Below are 14,966 nucleotides of genomic sequence, written 5' to 3'. Positions count from 1 at the left end.
TTGTAATGACATTATAAATGAAATCCTTTTTAAGATACCAAGCACTTTTCTGCACTCAATAATGTATGATAGGCTATCATATGCCTCATCAGTTAAATATGTTAAAAGTTACCCATCGACTTTAAAGCAATTCTTTTGAATTTTTCAAAATTAGCATGGCATAACAGCATCTATGTAATATTTTTATTTTGGTGCATTTTCACATTGTGCTATATAAAGTATTTAAAATGCTTAACCGAATTTTTATGATGAACATTTTGCATTTCCTTGTTTTGCACTTATGTTTTGTTTGCATATTGTTGTCTGCTTGTCATCAGGAAATTAATCTACAGTCGAAACCAGTTAATCGCATAGTCAATTAGTCAAGCTATTTGATGCGATTAACCGATTTATGCGATTAACTAGTTCTGATGAAAACAGTAGCTAAGTGTTGTCCGAACTTCATATTACACATTAGTGACATTAGTTTGAAAGCAGATCGTTAGACACATCAGCTGCTCACGCTATCAGCTTTCATTACTCACAACACACGTAATCGAACAATACTGCATGGTTTGTGATAATAAGGCATTGTTGCACATGGTAATCAGTGAACAACGTTCAGAAGAATGAGCATGCTCAGCCTTTTGTTGCTATGGTTTTGTTAGGCAAAGTGTGAAAGATAAGGTTGCGTGTTTTGGGCAATAGAAAAAAAAACTATATCGATAAAATTAATATCAGGCGTGTCTTTCAGATGTCCTTACAAGCTAGAAAATAGAAACAAATCATGCGTGCTTATCCACTAAGCAACATACACGGCGAGTTGGTTGCAATACAAAAAGGCATTGTGATATATATAATAACTTAAGTGGTTGGTAGTTGTAACCGCTATCAATCATCAAATGAAACTTCAGAGTCCTATAGCCACATAGCCATATAGCCACCCTAAAAAATCTTTTTTCATGCGGTTTTATTTTGTTGTTTAATTCATTTACGTTATATTGTCTTCACTTTTGCGTCATGAATTGAAACAGTGTGAGTTACCCGTTTCTTCGGTAACACTTTTGTGTGATGAAAAAGAAAATAATGTGAACAATCGCAACTCGTTACTGTAATTATTTGTCTTAATGGACCTGCTTAGTCTGGATAAGAATAAATCAGAACAACACAAAGCTTCTTCAAGATAAATACCGTATTTTACGGACCATAAGGCGCACCCGATTATAAGGCACACTGTCAATATATTGCTTTGATTAGTTTTTTGCTCATACATAAGGCGCACCGGGCTGTAAGGAGTTGGAGTTGGGGTTACGATTATAAGGAGTATGGGTTACTGTATAAAGCTCATTAAAATACGTTGCGCGTATGCATGCATTAGCATTATGATCCATACATTAAGCGCACCGGCTTATAATGCGCACGATCAATTTATGAAAAAAAAAGGATTTAAATTGCGCCTTATGGTCCGTAAAATACAGTATGCGATTAAGTGATATAAATGTACAAATCAATCGAGAATTTCTATTCAATAAACCGATTTATGCGATTAACCGGTGTATTTTCTTCACATGGGAATTGTTTGGGAGTATGGAGATCTATGCTATAAGGAAATTTATGGATTTAACCGGTATGCGATTAACCGATTTTGACTGTATGAAGTTAATTACAACATGTTGTAATCGTCTTTCTTGAATTTGTAAACTGCATTACTGTATCTTGTATTATACGTTACAAAATTTCGACACTGAGAGTCATTTTATGCTTAGCTATATAAATTATAAATCAGTTTCTTACCTATTATTTCTCCAGTTGATTTGCTACGGTAATTTATTTATAATTTGTTACTCGCCTTAATTCTTGCTACTATGACCAAAATAATTCGCGTAAGTAGTCAAACCTTAAAAACACCTTTTCAGTTTAATTACCGGGTGAACTTAATCTGCTACGACTACACTACAGCTGTATCATCCAACTGTCTGCGATCCTTGTTAAAGTAACACAACCTTATTGCACGTTACAATGTACGTTTATAAAGGACCCGGAAACCATGCCATTTTAGCCTGTTTTTATCAGTTTTATTTTATTTCAGTTAGCCATGTTAGAGTCAGGTGAAGAGGCCTAGCAAGAGATTTATAGAATGATGATGATAATGACACTTCTGTAGCTATTGTACATGAACAATTTCATCTTTAAAGCCCAGTTTTGCTTTTGATATCGAGTGAAGAGTTATTTTTTTTCAGAAAACCATTAAGCTGGTTATGATTGTAGCAGTCTAGGACTCTTAGATATGAGGTAGTATCTGTTAAGTATGGTTAAACGTCCTAATTAGGCGCACTTTTTTGGAAACTTTCCAATTACAAGTTTGCTTGTGCAAACTGTGCGTGGAAGATGGTACTTACCTACACTTAGTATTAATAAATAGCAGCAACTAATTTTCGTGTAATTAGCAATTTCCACTGCGATTTCATTGCGGACCAAATACATCTAATTTGCTGCACTGGTCCCCAAAACATATGCGTTGGATATAGATGTTAAAAAGTGATTCACTTTATTTGTTTTACGAGGCCTATGCCAAAAAAACATAACAGACGATACACAACTAAATATGATAACGTGCAGCTGTAGTTTATGATTATTCTCGGTACCTAACGAGCTCAGAAATTAATTACTAACTTTGGTAAATCTGTAACTTTCTTTGTTTATTACTCCGTAGGCCTAATGCTATTGAGTTGCAATGCCACATACTGTTCGAATTAAGACTCACTACGTTTTGTTAATATGTATTATGTTTCGTGAAGATAAAATGTAAATATCGCAAATAGTATTGTCTGTCAAAAATAGAATGGCATGGTGTTAATATCAAAGTCAATTATCTGCCTCTTTGAATTTTTTTGCGTGTGGCCTTTTTTAACTTATTCTGTATCGGATGACCGTATTCATAAACTCTGATCAAACTGCGTTGCTTAAACTAATAAAATTGTTTGTAATTGTGTTTTTCACATTTTTATGCAATTTATTGAAGTAGTAAAGCATAATGAAAATAAGTGAGACGTAACAGGTAACACCTGAGAAAAATTAAAACACATGAGATTTAACACACTAAACTAAAGAAAAGAAAAAAGAAAATAACGCATTAACAAATAATAAATAGCACTAAGTTTGCTGTAAAAAAGTTGCAAAGCAAACAAACAATAACACAAGCTATTCACATCAAAATCTTCGTTACCACCTCTCGTCTATTTATAGACTTGACATCATTGAATACACGCTTCACTGCAGCAAGTATGCCACTTGCTTTCTTATCCCAGTTCTATCTCCAAGGGACCTCTAATATGTTGTAGACAGGAAATAAATAAATATCGCGCTGCGCTAATGAGGTTTGACTTCTTCAGCGAGATTTTGTTTTGCTGCATAAACCGAAGTTTAACCGGAGTTTACCTGGCATATCTACCTTTTGCTTAAAATGCTTCCATTCATGTTATAATTAGCTGCAATACTTCGACAATTTCTTTTACCTTCAGAAATTGATCAATACCATTTTTTATGTCCTCATTGGTCCACTGTGTTAATTTTTTTTTAGTAGAACCCTCCGGTATTTTTCAGTTTAAGCATTTACCACTAAATTCCGAAATTGCTAGGCTAGACTAAGTGTCTCCCCTAATCTTGATTAAGCCGTAACGATACTGCAATAAATTTTTTTTGCGTTCACTATGGTTATGATATCATCTTTCGTATTTCAATCGGAAGAGCTTTTATCACTCACCTCGTTGAAAGTGAAAATGATAAGGCTAAGTGATTTTGAAGTTATAAGGCAATAAGCGCTTAATGCTAGCAGTAGATTTTTGCTTTTTAGCGACAAGTACCATGTAGATTTTCATTCACAATTTGAAAGTAGCGACCCACTTTTCATGTCTTAAATGGTTAAAGGCTTTGCCATCCTATTTCCTAGTTTAGTAAGTCCACTTTATTAGGTCTTTGCAGTGGACATGGGTGGAAATAAACTGCTTTATGAAACATATTTAACATATAAAATAAAGATTTACATTTTAAAAGACACCAAACAAAAAAAGGAAAAACCTTCAGTCACGCAATGAGTCGTCTCAAGACCACTCAGGTGACCTGGGATTTTTTAATGTTCAAACCGCAAAATGTGCACCAAATTCAAACGCATTTTCAGCTTCTGACCCTGCGGAAGATTTAAAAAATTTTTACTTCTGATCGAAGACTACGACCCTCCATTAGTAAATGACATAAAAAAATCAATAGCCTGACAAAATATGTTCAGATGAGAAGGCCAGACCACATGCAATGAGCTTGACTTTAGCATAAGGTTAGACATAAGGTCAACAAAAGGACATAAAAGATAATAATTTATTTTTTGTTTGTTTCTTATAATGACCTGTGTGCATTTTTTCGGGACAAATCTGTGTGCACCCGATTTAGGGCAATTGACCATAGATTTCAATCAAATATTTTATTTTTGTCAAAAGCACAGTGGAGACTAAAAATTCAAGCCACTTACTAACACGCATCGGTGAATATGAAAAAGAGACAAAGCTGAAAAGACTTAAAACATGCTCAAAAATAATTAAGGTAATAGTTACTGGTAAGAACTAGCACGGCCACTAAAATCATAAACCGATTTACACTAGGAAGCTATTCTATGCATGAAATTAAAATCTTAATATCTCGACAAGTAGCCTATTAACTTTTAACCAAAAACGATTTACGGAGTTTTTATCTAAGTTTTGTACCTCAAAGAAATAAAATTTTTGGTTTTTTACCTAGACCACCAGTTTGTGTAAGTTGCCACTTTATCTGTTCCGTGTGAGATGGCAACTTACACCGATTCTACTTTAATTTTCAAATATTTGCACATATATACCAAACTTTTGACGACGATAAATTTTAACCAAAATATATAGATTTGTGCGGATCAATGGCTTATTACCTAATATACTGTAAACTGGAAATAGTAATTAATTGTAGGAATGCAAGATAACCATTACAGTATAATGTTTTTTTTCCAAGAACATTATTCAGTTTCAGGTTGGCATTATCACAGGTGTTATAAATGGTATGTTTACTAGATTGCAGATGGAATACTAAAAGCCTTTGTTTTCCAGTTTTGCACAGGAACTGAGAAGTAATATTGAATATTTAGTAGCCTAACCATATTTATGTAGATATATTGATATATTGAGTTAAAATGGAGCAGAATAACCAAAGAACATTCACAACGGAAAGCAGTTCATGTGGTACAATAGCAGAATCAAATATTGTACGCAGCAATGTGATTCAACATGTAAAAGGTAAAATAATTTCGGTTCAACTTGCTGCTTAACGTATATGTAAAGTTATCTTACCTTTTGTTTTGCCACAAATTATGACCTTTCCTTCTTCGATATGCGCTCTGGTCTTGCAATTATGCAAACAAGGAAAGTTTGATGCTGAGTGGCACGACGTTAATATTATGATGCACTTGGAAAACACAATAATGACTTTTGTTTATTTTTTTACTAAGAGTTATAAATTCTGGAAAATACACAAAAAATAATTTAAAATTGATCAAACTAGCATAAATTTTACTAAAACTTTTCGTTACTGTACCGCTATGTACTGAGGCCAATGTATTTTATAATTTTCAACTTGTAATATGTCTAATGCAGCTAGCTGATGTTTGAAAAAGTTTGTATAGAGTTAAGTTAACCCTAGAGTGATATCAAATATTCTGCTTTAATATTTTATTTATTTTATCACTATTTATTATTTTATTTTATTAGTTTCCACTTTTTTAGAAACTTTCCAATTACAAGTTTGCTTATGCATTAACTTGCAATAAGTCACACTTGGGTGGAAGACGGTACCTACCTACACTTAGTAATAACAAAATTTTAAATAACAGCAACTACTTTTCATGTAATTTGCACTGCAATTTTATTGCCGACCAAAAACAGCAAGTTAACCGCACTGGTCCGCAAACAGACGCGGTGAATATAGATGTTAACAAAAACGATTCACTTGATTTGCTTAATGAGGCACGTGCTGAATAAACAGGAAATACGATGCGCAACTAAATACGATAATGTTTAACTGTACTTTATGACTATTCTTGGTACCTAACTAGCTCAGGAATTAATTAGTCACTCTGTAATTTTGAAACTTTCTTTGTTTATTATTTCGTAGGCCTAATGCTATTAAGTTGCAATGCCACCAATGCTTCGAATTAAGACTCACTACTTTTTGTTAATATGTAGTGTATTATGTTTGGTGAAGGTAAAATGTAAATATAGCAAATAGTATTGTTTGCCAACAAAAGAATAGCATGCCGTTAATGTCAAAGTCAATTTTCTGTTTCATTAAATTTTTTAGCAAGTTGCGTTTTTCAACTTATTCTGTATCAAATGACCGTATTCATAAACTCTGATCAAACTGCGTTGCTTAAACTAATAAAATTGATGAGTACACCAATAGCCTAAGACGATGTTTTTCACATTTTTATGCAATTTATTGAAGTAGTAAAGCATAATGAAAATAAGTGAGATGTAACACCTAAGTAAAATTAAAGCACGAGAAACTTATTGCACTAACACTTAAGAAAATTTAAACACGTGAGGCGTTACACCTGATAAAAAGGAAAAAAGCATCAATAAATGATAAATAATATTCAGATTGCTGCAAAATGTTACCAAGCAAACAAACAATAACACACAAGCAATTCGCATCAAAAGTTTGTCAACTATCGTCTAGTTATAGAGTTAAGGTCAAGGAATTCATTTAAGTGTATAAAAAGTCCCTAAAACGTCTCCCTCACGTAATAAATTAGGGTTTTTGAATGAAGATAAACAGTTAAGTTGATGACGCAATTACAAAAATAGAAATGATCTCCGAAACAAAATTTCTTCTAGTATGGTTCAAGTATTTTTATATATCCAAAATTGTGAACTTGTTTTTTGAGCTTAAAGAGAAAAATGAGTTTGAACAACTGCACTATTTCTGATACTGTCACACTCAGACATAATTGATCTAGTGGGTCTAAAGACAAAGACACTTCATAAAAGTGGAAAATTGAATCCGTATGCAAGTCAAAAGTAGAAACTGGTGCAGGACATAAACTACATAATCTCAACTACCTGCCCACATGCAATGCTTTGTTGGCAAATTCAGGTATCGTTGTCAGTCCCAGGTGATTTAATTGCTAGTTATACTCACACATGATAGAACATTTACAGACTTCAGGTGGTCATAATAGATTTATTTGACAATTTTGACTGAATTGCAAAAGTTTTTGATTAAATGTGATAGAAGGCATAAACATTAGATAAGAAGGTCAGACTTCATGCAGTGAGCTTATCTTTATAGTATGGTTAGTTAAAACATAGGTCAACAAAAGGACATGAAAAGCGATAGTTTTTTTTCTGTTTGTTTTCTATAATGACTGATGCGCATTTTTTTGGGACAGTTTTGTGTGCGCCCAATTTATGATGTTTGACCATATATGTTGATAGTTTTTCATGTGTTTATTGTATAGTATTTTTATAAATTTACGCATTTACAGCAAGGGAAAACATTTATTATGTAAGATTTGCAGTTTTTTGCAAGTCTTTTGATTGGTACAACTCAAACAGAGGCAAAAAAAAAAACAAAAGTCATACAGTATATACTTTGTATCTTGCTGAAAAACATGTGAAAATTAAGTTAGAAACACGTATAATTGCTCACATATAATAACAGTGTTTACTATTGTATAGTAAAACCTTTATACCAATAACTGGCTGTGACCATATATACAAACCTTGACCTTGTTTTGCACCACAAACGTTTTTCATGAGCTCTTTGCAGTGAACATCTTTAACTATTTTCAGTGGATGCTTAAGGGCATCCTGGTTCGGTAAAAATGGGTATTCTTCAAAAAGTTGGATGCCCAACTCTATGAAATTAAGCTTAATCTGCCAACAGACACAATCAACCATACAGTTTTTTTAGATCTAAAATTTCACAAAAGCTCTGCTCTTTTTCTCCCATCGGTGTGGTCGCAATTGCCAGTGTCATTTCCTGCAAATACATCTTTTAACCCCATCTAAACTTTGTGCTGCCGACACTGCACACAGTCACAGCAAAACTTGGCATATAGTTGCCCTGTTTGCTGAAGAAATTTGAAATTTGATGATTTTTCCTAAAATATGTTCAGCTGTCTGTCTATGTTTGTTTTATAAAGTTGGATTTTGTAAGGTTTGAGATATTTTCATGGATGTGTTCTCTTCTCGTGGTCAGCTGGTTTTCCAGGCAATTAGGCACAGCTTCACAAAGAAAATCTTTTAGAAATGTATCACTTGTAGAAATACTTAATTTACACTAAATGCACTTTCTTTGGTTTTACAATTATGCTGAATATGGGAAGTCAGATGTTATTGCTACTAACCTATAAAAATCCGATCAGTTTACGACCTACAATTTTCGAGTAGTTAACTATTAAAATTTGTTTGCATTGTTGGCCACACAAAAACAAAATAGTAATGTAGTAATCAACCAGTTTAGATAGGGTTTGTACAATCTTTTCATGCTGTGCACTTAGCATAGTCTGGCACAGATCACAACTTAAACAATTAGATTTTCTCGATACCTGTCACATTGGCAACCTTTGCTGCATGGTCAATTCAAAATTTAGTTGCCATGGCACCAAGACATCCACTAAAATCTGACACGACTTACCCTATGAACCAACCTAGTTATGATAGTATGACAGAACATGGGGAAGATCCTATGGTGTATTTGTACGTATCTGTACATCAATACCAACTTAAAACAGCGGATAATCTCAAACGTTTAATATTAGGATGTAACTACAGTGGGACCTCGTTAATCCGGACTCCGAACAACCGGAATCCCCGCTATCCGACACAAAACTGCCAGGAACGGATTTCTTCCTATGCATTTTACCCCTTTAATCCGGAAACCTCGCTGTCCGACTCCGACACAAAAGTTTTGGAACAAATGTGCTAAATCAATAGCAATAAAATTCGATAAACCGGATTATTAACAGTTAAGCGAAAATGATTCACGATTGTCCTAATACACTATGTACACCGGGTAGTTAGTTGACGAAACAATAGCTGATTATCTACGCATAATAACGTTGCGGTCTTTATTGATTCAAAATTACAGTACTGTACAGCATTGCGCTTTGTAAAAAATTTTAGCCGCACAGCTTTTTAGTCATACTATGAAATACTGTACAGTATTTTAGAAACGAAAAAATTAATTTTTCATCAACAATAACAAACAACGCTTCCGCGGTCGCAAAAAAATACGTACATTACATCGGTTAAGTGCGGCAATCTATTGAAGACAACCGATTCATTCGCCAGGTTTTTAGCTGCTCCCCAGGTCGCAAAAAATACACTGCTGCAACTCAATCGTGCTATCAGCTTTTGATATCGCATTGCGCAAAGATTGGAAACAGGTCAAAGAAAGTTCAAGACTGCTGGTCCCGCCGGAATGCTTCGCCATGCAAGAGCGGTTGTCAAACCGATTTGCGGCCGAATGTTCGTCACTTGGAGAGCATTCGCCTTTAATACGGTGGTTCTGGGGTTCGACACTGGGTCGGATCATACAAAAAATATAATTTTATTTTAGTTGCTGTCCAGCCAGAAAGTCGGTACTTAGAATTGGAGTAAGGTGCATACTGCGTTTTGTACACGGTGCTGCATTTGCAAGATTGGTTGATTTTTTACTTTCCGATAATCCGGATACCCCGCTAAACCGACATTTTTTGACGAAACGAAGTGGTCCGGATTAACGAGGTCTCACTTGTAATTGCACAGCCATTTAACAAGTGCTTTCTTCATTGTCAATTGTACTATGAAATTATTTATACAAACTTGATAACAAGTTTTATCAGAAGTTTGCATTGAATAACTTCATCACATTCTTCTCAATTCTGTTTAATTGAGATATGTTTACTACATACATCTGTTCCATATAAAACATGTTTGATAAAAAAGTATTTTATCTACATAATGAAGCTTTCTTTACTTTCCTTGCTTTGAGTTTTAAAAGTCTGATAAAGTCTCTTTAGAAGACGTATTTCTGTGAATTGTGATGCAAATAGCACAAAATGTTGTTACAGAAATCACCATTTGTCATTAACTTTTCAAAATATATAGTCCAAAGCAAAGAGAAATTTGGTATAATGTGTTGACCAGTTGCACAAATGACCAGTTTTTATATTGTGATACCTTGTGTATGCAGGAGGTGTTAATATAAGCCAAACGACAATTAACCAGCAAGCACAACCTTCAACATCTCAAGCTAGCCAGCCACAATCAAGTAAGTTTTTGTTTTTCTTGCAACAACTTTGGAAGACAAACTTTCTTTCAGTGAAGTTTTTAGGCAGGAACTCACTAATTGCAAGTACAGTAGTCGCCGCTTTATAAGCCCACTTGGGACCGGACAATCTTACATAGACACAACAGGCAATTTTTCTTACATAATAATAAAAGAATACAGTTTCGGCGATTTTTGACCACTTTTGGCTGCACACAACGCAAAGTTTTCAAGTTATTGTAGTTTTAAAAATTCTAAATCTTTTACCTACCACAACAGTTACAGTACGTCACAGTACAATTATAGACGAATAAAGACAAACAATCAAGCTTGTGACACAACAGTTGCATGGGATACTGTAGTTAGTTTGCCGCCCTGATTGATGGTGTGCAGAAATAATACGCTGCTTGATTGCATTTGATGTAAAGTCTATCATAGTCCACTTTATCAAAACCGTCATCACCCATGTACTGACGCTCAAATTATGTGAAATATCTCCGAAAATGGACTTTTAAACAAAGTTTTAGGCTTATAAAGTTGAGCATTTTACTACAGCAACAAATGGAGTAAATCGGGACTGTGCTGAATTGGGCTTAATACGCGGCTGGGCTTTTAAAGCGGCGACTACTGTACTTGAAAAATGGCATAAAACACAGTAATTTTGCACACACGCTACAACAATATATTCATGTTGATTTCTAAGACTGTTAAAGTTTGACACATTTGCTTTTAACTCTTGTTTATTATTTTTGATCAATTGTGGAGATTCAAACCATAAAATGTAAAAATAAAGCATAAAAGCAATCAATATTGATGATGGTAATAAAGCAAAATCACATGCACGCACTACTGATAATATAATCAATAACAATATTGAAATGAATGAATTATGCATGATAGTTGAACAAATCAAAGCACTCGTGTTGTATTGTATGCTTGAATTGTGAGTGTGAACTGTGACAACTATGCTGACACTTGACAATACTTAAACACTATTTTTAAACTTTTTTCAATTAGGTGACCGGAAAAATCATTCAAAAAGCATTTCCAAAAATCGTATAAGAGCAGGAAATCTAGTCACCAATTTCTTTCATGGAATGTTTCCCTTCATTTTAAGTAAGAAAACTTAAATGCGTCTCTAAGACTGTATTAGCTTGTAATTACATGGACTTAAAACTCGAACACAGTAATTTAAAATTGAAGTTTTTGCCAGTTATAAGATGATCATGACCAACTTATGTATAGAAACAATTTTTAAATGATTTAGTATCCAATCTGGAAAAGACATTGAAGGAACACGCTAGGGTTGTGTGCGGTGAAATCATTCATCCTATCAAACTTGATCTTGCCATCAACACAGTTAAACTGGAACTTTCCCAGCGGGTTCCCAATATGCCATCGGATGATGAAGGTCATTACAATAAACGCGATGAAGTGGTTAAAGCCTGGGAATCTGTAAAAGGAAACATTGAACTGAAAGACTTATTTGCACTTGCACAAAATTCTGCTGAAAAAGAAGCTGAAAGGCTTGGCACCCAAGAAGCAAAACAGGATTATATAAACAAGAACAAGAATACTGTGTTTGTAATTGGGCAAGCTGGAATGGGAAAAACCACTTTAGCAAAAACTATAACTAATCTGGTTACAGAAGAACAATTGCTTCCTGAATGTAAATTTTTGTTCTACATTCCATTTCGAGCTGTAGACTTTTCAATAGAATCAAATTTCCTTGATTTTGTTTTGAGATGCTTCCAAAGTGAATGGCCGCACAACGTTGAGCTAGATTTTGTTCTGCTGAAACATTTATCAAACGATCCGAATGTTTTATTTATCTTCGACGGTTTGGATGAAGCCAACACAGATTACTTTTTTTCCAAAAATACTTCATTAACCTGTGATCTTTGTGATAATTATACTCCAGACATTTTTATTGCTAATATTCTTTCTGGAAAAATCTTTGCCAATGCTAAGAAACTCTTGACGTCACGACCCAGACAATTCTTTGAATTAAACAAGGCTTACTTATCGGGTTGTGTTGTAAACATTTTAGGTCTGAGTGTTAAATCTCAAGCCAAACTTTGTCAGCAAATATGTAAAGAAAAGTATGATTCAGTTCAAAATTATCTCAGTAGAAACCCATTGATTGATGCTTCTTGTTATGTGCCAGCCAAATGTATCATAATTTACGGTGTGCTTTCCGATAGCTTTAACTCTTCACTGGACCATGGTATTCAGTCTTTAACCGACATATTTGTACGTGCCTTGTATTATTATTCTAAGTCAGAGCAGCACGTAAGGAAACCAGAAGAACTACAGAAGCTTTGTCATTTAGCTTGGAATCGTTTTCAAGCCAGAAAAATCATTTTCACCGAAAGCGACATTTCAAATGTCAAAATTAGTTCAGAAACTCTTGAAACGTTTTTGACAACGTCGACTAAGATTGATAACTTACAGGTCAATCATCTTCAAGGTGAGAAACAATCCAGCTTTTCCCATCTTATCTGGCATGAGCTATTTACCGCCATTCATTTAATTCTTAACGTCCTATCTGGTGACTTTCAAAATCACCTTTCATTCTTTCTTGAGAGCAGATGGGAAGTTGTAGCATCGTTTGTCTTTGGACTGTGCAACCGCAGCGTACAAAGGAATTTGAATCTAATCTTTAAAATAGCCGTCGTAGATTTTGACGAGAAATTTGAACAGCTAGACAATTTTGTTTGTAAAGAGATGGCAAATTTAAGAAAAAGTTTTCAAACCTCCACTTTTATTGAGATTTGTAACTGGATATATCAGCTAAATAATAGAAAAATGGCAGAAAAGGTTGCTGCTTTTGTTCCTGAACAAATATTGCTTGACGGAAAAGTTCACCTAACTGATTTGTGTAGTGTGTGTTATTTGCTTCAATATGCACAGTCGGGTTTCAGCGTAAGATTTGGTCAAAGCTTATCATTTACTTACAACGCCATTTATCGGTGGTTATTTCAGGTAAATTTACCTTATTTAACCTTTGGTTTAATGATATGCATTTCGTTTAATAGTAAAAGTATTTTATAAAGTGATATTATTGTTAGAATTTCATTGTGGTTTTGTGAACTAAATTTGCAAAACTAAATATTCCAGGTTTCGAACAAATCAAATGAAGTATTTTGTCAAAACTTAATCAGAGAGTTGCTAAAATCTGCTGCAAGGCAGCCAGACTCGTCAGCTGATAACTTGCTACATGCTTGTCGATGGTTGTATGAGAAAAGCGGAGACAGCAATCCGAAGGAAATGGTCCAGTATTTTCCACAACTTGTTGTGTTGACCAAGCCACCTTCTTTTGATCAAATCACACATCTAATGTACCTCATCGTACAATCCACTTCATCATTTAAAGTGCACATTAAGGTAATCGTTACCACTTTTCAAGAATATGTTGACGTTTTTGTTGGCAATGTGAAGCAAGAGCATGACAAGAACTGAACTAACTTAAAATTAATCATAAAAGGATTGAACATTAGCTGCAATATTTAAAGGCTTTCTTTGTTTAAAGTTTAGCCCTATCTTTTGAGAAATCTTCTGTTCATATTATCAACTGCAATATTTTGCAGTGCAGAGTTGATGATAAACTTTGTTTGTTGATAATCAACTCGTTGCATTAGCTTTCATTTAATCTCTCAACAGACACACAACAAACGCACTGTAATTTTGAAGCAGTTTATTTTTCTTCTTTATTTTAAATTTTTGGTTATTTCTTTTATTAAAAGCTATAATTATCACAAAAATTTTATGTTGTGCCTGCCAATTGAAACTTTTACTCACCTGGGTATTGTGATAATTTGTAATACTCGTATTCAACAGATATTTCATTATTCGCTCCGAGTCTTAGTTACAAACGTTTTAGTGTAATTATTCCCACACCTATCCAGTAAATTCTGAATTTTTCGAGTTTTAACACTTGAAGGACCGTGATTTTCACCTACCTAGAAGGACCGGATGCGTCAATTGACGCAAAATGCTGAACAGATCAAATTTAAAGCATTAGATTCACATAACTGCGTTACTTCTTTTAAAAACTGCTTTTAATGTATGTTTTGTGTATTTCCTTGAAATGAAACGAATATATACACTCAAATACATGTGTTAGTGTGACATAACCAATAAGCTTATACTCAAACAAAAATTTTGCTGTGCGCACTTTTTGCATTTTTGCGAAGCACGTTGTCCACACAACGGTTTCATACAAGCTTGACATCTGACAGTGGTGCGATTTCTGCATCTCAAGGTTGTGCAGGTGAGGCGTTCTTTTTCTGCAGTTGTGGCATTGGTGATGATGGAGCTAAAAGCTTCTTCTGCTGAACGTCTGCAAGATACCGTTGGGAAACTTCCATTGAGCTCTTTTGCTACGATCTGTATGTATTTTCTGCGTCTGATATTTCTCTTACATACGTGTTTGTAGATAATAATCTAACTGTCTATGTGGGCCATATCAACCACGTTATAAAATACATGCACATGCCACCGCCTGCTTCCTGAGTTTACGGAGTAAACCCTTGTCATTTGGTTGTAGACATCCACTCCCACTTTTGTCATATTATAATACCTTATTGAATTAGGTTTGTTTTTGGATTTTCATTGGTAGGCACTTGAACGGCTGGGTGTAGACTGCTCAAAACTAGCAC

The 14,966-nt window shown here is 34.3% G+C and overlaps 1 protein-coding gene across 3 annotated transcripts in view; it reads left to right on the top strand.

Moving 5' to 3' along the window:
• The first annotated feature begins 5,109 nt into the window (after positions 1-5,109).
• LOC143460729 (NACHT, LRR and PYD domains-containing protein 5-like) overlaps positions 5,110-14,966 on the top strand; it is a 32,596-nt gene continuing 22,739 nt past the window's right edge. For all 3 annotated transcript variants that reach the window (XR_013117945.1, XM_076958338.1, XM_076958339.1), the window contains exons 1-5: positions 5,110-5,291; positions 10,231-10,308; positions 11,323-11,421; positions 11,573-13,290; positions 13,426-13,692. Coding sequence is in view for 2 of the 3 variants with exons in the window: in XM_076958338.1 (XP_076814453.1) it covers positions 5,189-5,291; positions 10,231-10,308; positions 11,323-11,421; positions 11,573-13,290; positions 13,426-13,692 (2,265 nt within the window). In the remaining variant the exon portion in view is untranslated. The remainder of the gene's footprint in view (positions 5,292-10,230; positions 10,309-11,322; positions 11,422-11,572; positions 13,291-13,425; positions 13,693-14,966) is intronic.

Source organism: Clavelina lepadiformis, chromosome 5 (assembly GCF_947623445.1).
Source record: "Clavelina lepadiformis chromosome 5, kaClaLepa1.1, whole genome shotgun sequence".
In the NCBI taxonomy this organism is placed as follows: Eukaryota; Metazoa; Chordata; class Ascidiacea; order Aplousobranchia; family Clavelinidae; genus Clavelina; species Clavelina lepadiformis.
This window is presented reverse-complemented; position numbering and strand designations above follow the sequence as displayed.